The sequence below is a fragment of the Quercus suber genome, unplaced genomic scaffold (assembly GCF_002906115.3).
Source record: "Quercus suber isolate HL8 unplaced genomic scaffold, Cork oak 2.0 scaffold_32, whole genome shotgun sequence".
NCBI classification, from domain to species: Eukaryota; Viridiplantae; Streptophyta; class Magnoliopsida; order Fagales; family Fagaceae; genus Quercus; species Quercus suber.
Window position 1 is genome coordinate 547047 of NW_027069497.1, and position 3838 is coordinate 550884.

The window sequence follows — 3838 nt, forward strand, 5'->3', positions numbered from 1 at the left end:
TACTCGATGAGTACACATCAATTCGAGAATGAAATGAGTCTCTCATGTTCTTAGAAAAAGAAATTTTGATTTATGTTTGATTGCCAAGAAAGTATAGAAAAAAATTCAAGAACACTTGGGAATGTTCTTACAATTTTTTTTCTATCTTTAAAATTTGAAAAAAAAAATTCAATTTAAATGCTAATATGACATTTTTTTTAATATTTATTAAATATTGTGTGAGTGCCTTTTTTCTCCCAGCACTATGGCCCAAGGATCCTGGGCCGAATAAAATGTTCTGGTGGACTAGGCTCAATTCACTGCAGCTAAAGGGCTGTTTAAGAACAGATTGGTGCACAAAACAAGCCTCCTACAATACAAATAGCTAACAAACAAGTATATCCGTATTGAATGACATTTTAACAGTAAAGGTATGTAGGAGAAATTGGGTTAAAAAACCCCCCCCCCCCCACTTGTAAGCAAAAATAAAAATCAAAATATAATCATCTTGTTACTATGGTATCATGATCACCTAACTGTAACCAAAATTAATACACATGCTATAGTTTGAGGATTGCGTGCATTGAATATAGCATAGATACCAACCATCAATTAGAAAGAAGAATATTATATAGTAAAAAACAAAGATTAAGACATGCTAGGTGCAGTAGTGGATAATGCAACCCAACATCTTTGATATCAGAGAGAAAATGTATTGTCAAATCATCTATAGAGCATTTTACTTCCACCTTGTGAAAGGAAATTGAAATCTTAGAACATTTTTGAAAATGATTTCTTCCCAGCAAATTACCTATGACTAGCTGCGTAAATTGAATATTGAAGTGAGTAGCAAGCAACTATCACAGCCTCCAATATTGCGAAGCCAAGAGACATCCACCATCTGAAATGGAAGAGACATTCATAGGGTTGGGAATCTTCAAAATACATTTACGAAACAAACACTACAAAATTGCGTAGCAAAGACTCGCTCACTGCTTGAGAAGAATAACTAGACACACATATAACTCTTAATCTTCTCATGGCCATCTAAGCCTTCCTTCCGTAGCTTTACTAAGGAGGGAACTACATGACAGAGTACCTGTACATCGAGTTCATAAATTCAGCACAGATATTGAATAGCATATATCTAATAGAGAGCCTATAAAATAAGAATTCAGCTCATTTGTGTATCATGGCAGAAGAAATGCAGCAACCTGCATGATAATTGATGCTATTATCTGAGGACTGATCCCAAGCTGAAAAAGTGACAACTTAAGCTCTCCAGTGAAATCACCAAGTTCATCTGCCAGAAGCAACATTAATAATTATACACATGTATAAATTGAAGTTATAATAAATGAAGGCATTGAATTTCCATGGTTGCAAAAACAAGTTTTTGTTCATTCATGGCAGACAAATCATATAGGTGTTAAACAGTATAGGGATAGTCATATGGACATCATAAACATATATAAATACATATATGTACACAGTTTTCTTTTTTTTCTTTTTTGTAACTTACCAACAGAGCCTGAGACAAAGCTGAGGTAATCTTGAGGTACCAATCTTCTATCAAATCCAGGTAAAGGAATGAAATATCCAACACGACTAATTATAATTAGTACAGCTGTCACAAATAACCTACGACGTATCTCGCTCTTGAAAAATGATTCAGCAGCATTATTCAGGACAGAACTCAGCCGTACAAAATCTAGAAACCTATTTTTAAACATTTTGGGTATGTGCTGTACAGTCTTAGAGTTATTAATCTCAAGCAAACTAAGAGTATCTGCCCCATCATCAGGCTTCAGAGGTACAGCATTAAAATTTTGAGATGCTGTAGATGTAGCATCAACATTCACATAGTCACTTCGGAGCTGATCTGAGAAATTAACACAGAATTTTTTGTTTACTTTGGAGAAGAAAGGCTTGTTTTGCAACAGGAAATGCCTCCTATGGGATTCCAAAGGATTTCTCTTAAAGGTAACTTGGGTTTTGGCAAACAGTGGATTACAAAATTGCAGACCACGTTCCGCGTGTCCACCTGTAATTAAGATGTAATAGTTGCACAATAAGTCCAGATACAAATATATCTGTATTCGGTATAACAAAGTCATCCAGGAAGCTATACTATTATTCACTGTGAAGCCAATTGGTGATATAGCAAATGATAGAGCATGTTAATTATATGAAGCAAAACACTACAAGAGAGAGACCTCCAGAAAAGGTTTTCCAACCCGACAGATGAGGATGACAAAAGATTGCTGACCTCAAGCTTCCAAAAGTAACACAACTTCAATCAATGACTCCAATGTCTAAATGTGCCCTTTTGATTCCTTATAATTTTACAATTTTGAAGAGGAAGACCAATTAAAAGAGACAGAAATGTTAATCTGGAGCTAGACTAAGTATAACTCTTCTAGCGAATTCACACAACCCACAATGAACGATTATCAATAAACCCCGTCATTCATATTATGAAAAATATAAAAACGAATGGCTCTAGTGTGAAATGTCCCATGTTGGGATTTTGCCCCATATCCATCTAATGTTCACAAAGATGAAACACTATTTGGCACAGAAATCAACTCCAGCATGCAATTCTGAACACAATCAAAATTCAACACAGCAACAATTTTTCTCATAATAACCTTATACAATGTAATTCTTTAGGAGAGCTTTGCGTACACACTCTCTGTACTTAAGGTCTCTCCTCCATGTCAATGAAAGTTACATCTTCAAATATACAAAAATAAAATAACAATTGTAATTAAAGTAACAATCTTTTAGGCCACATACAGCTTAATCACATTATTCTAATAGATAATACACAGAAACAATTCTCATACTAACCAAATCCACAATCCTAATAATTCTCCCATATTTCTTACGTTACTTATCAAAAAAAAAAATTCTTCAAAACTATAACACAAACACACACCGCTATATATTATCAACCTTGGCTAAACCAATGCAAGTAACTCATAAACTGAAAATTTAGCAAACCCCAACAATAACCATCCAAAAGAAAAACTTTTTCTTGGACCAAAATCACCACACACACAAAACACAAAGAAGCAAAATTCCCACATGGCACGCCAAAGAAAAAAAGCACTAAGCCAAATAAAATTTAAGAAATTGCATCTAAAGAATGACACCCTCTGGGTTTGTTATGAAAAAAAAAATGATAATCAAGTCCAATAAACAAAATGAAAGAAACAAATTTATAGACTTTTCCGTTCTTTTCTTTGCTTTCGCTTACTTTAACTTTGCTTTTCCTTTGGTTTTATCAGGAAACAAACGCAAATGAACATAAAAAAGCAAAAACTGACCTGGGATTTTGGTGGGTTTTATGGGAAAGAGTTGAGTATGGAAGTGGTGCGAGCTGAGAAGAGTTGCCTCCATGAGGAACAAAGTACAAACACACACCTTCTTCTTCGAGTTCGAAAAAAACTAGACTACCTTCTTTTGAAGTAGAGAGTTAATTGGTCCGGTCGGTCTTGGCCTTGGCCTAAACAAAGGGTTTACACTGTCAAATGAGAGAATGCCATGTCAGCAACTTTACCAAAAATATAATAAAACCTACCACACCAACAATCAGCTATAACGAGATTTAAGTCTGATTTTGTCACACTAGCTGTCATTACGTGCGATAGGTTGTATTTATTTTCCTGTAAAACTGCTTACGTGTCATTCTATCATTAGAGAAGACCGACTGGACCGAATTTAATCTCTTTGAGAGAAGTAAGGAATCCTCAAATTCGTTCGAAAATAACAAGAGGTTGTTTTATGTGAAGATGGCAGGACGAAATGGGTAACTAACCATAAAATCTTAACAATATAATTAGTTGTCAACGTT

The 3838-nt window shown here is 34.6% G+C and overlaps 1 protein-coding gene across 2 annotated transcripts; it reads right to left on the reverse strand.

Annotated features, from left to right (window-relative positions):
* Positions 1-770: 770 nt before the first annotated feature.
* On the reverse strand, positions 771-3470 carry LOC136066346 (preprotein translocase subunit SCY2, chloroplastic-like). Of its 2 annotated transcripts, none has more exons than XM_065770494.1 (5): positions 3312-3470; positions 1502-2023; positions 1194-1282; positions 999-1078; positions 771-880 (listed from the first exon to the last, which is right to left on the reverse strand). In XM_065770494.1, the coding sequence occupies exons 1-5, from the start codon at positions 3382-3384 to the stop codon at positions 787-789; spliced, it is 858 nt and encodes a 285-aa protein (XP_065626566.1). In that variant the 5' UTR covers positions 3385-3470; the 3' UTR covers positions 771-786. The 2 variants fall into 2 exon arrangements, with proteins under 2 accessions (XP_065626566.1, XP_065626567.1); XM_065770495.1 differs by having other exon boundaries at positions 790-880; positions 973-1078; positions 3312-3469.
* Positions 3471-3838: the final 368 nt, after the last annotated feature.

Excerpts from the sequence above, each read along its gene's own strand:
- LOC136066346 (XM_065770494.1), bottom strand. The coding sequence starts at position 3,384 with ATGGAGGCAACTCTTCTCAGCTCGCACCACTTCCATACTCAACTCTTT. Across the intron at positions 1,079-1,193 it reads TAGCATCAATTATCATGCAG|GTACTCTGTCATGTAGTTCC; the intron begins GTTGCTGCATTT and ends CTCGATGTACAG. Across the intron at positions 881-998 it reads GAGAAGATTAAGAGTTATAT|ATGGTGGATGTCTCTTGGCT; the intron begins GTGTGTCTAGTT and ends CTTCCATTTCAG.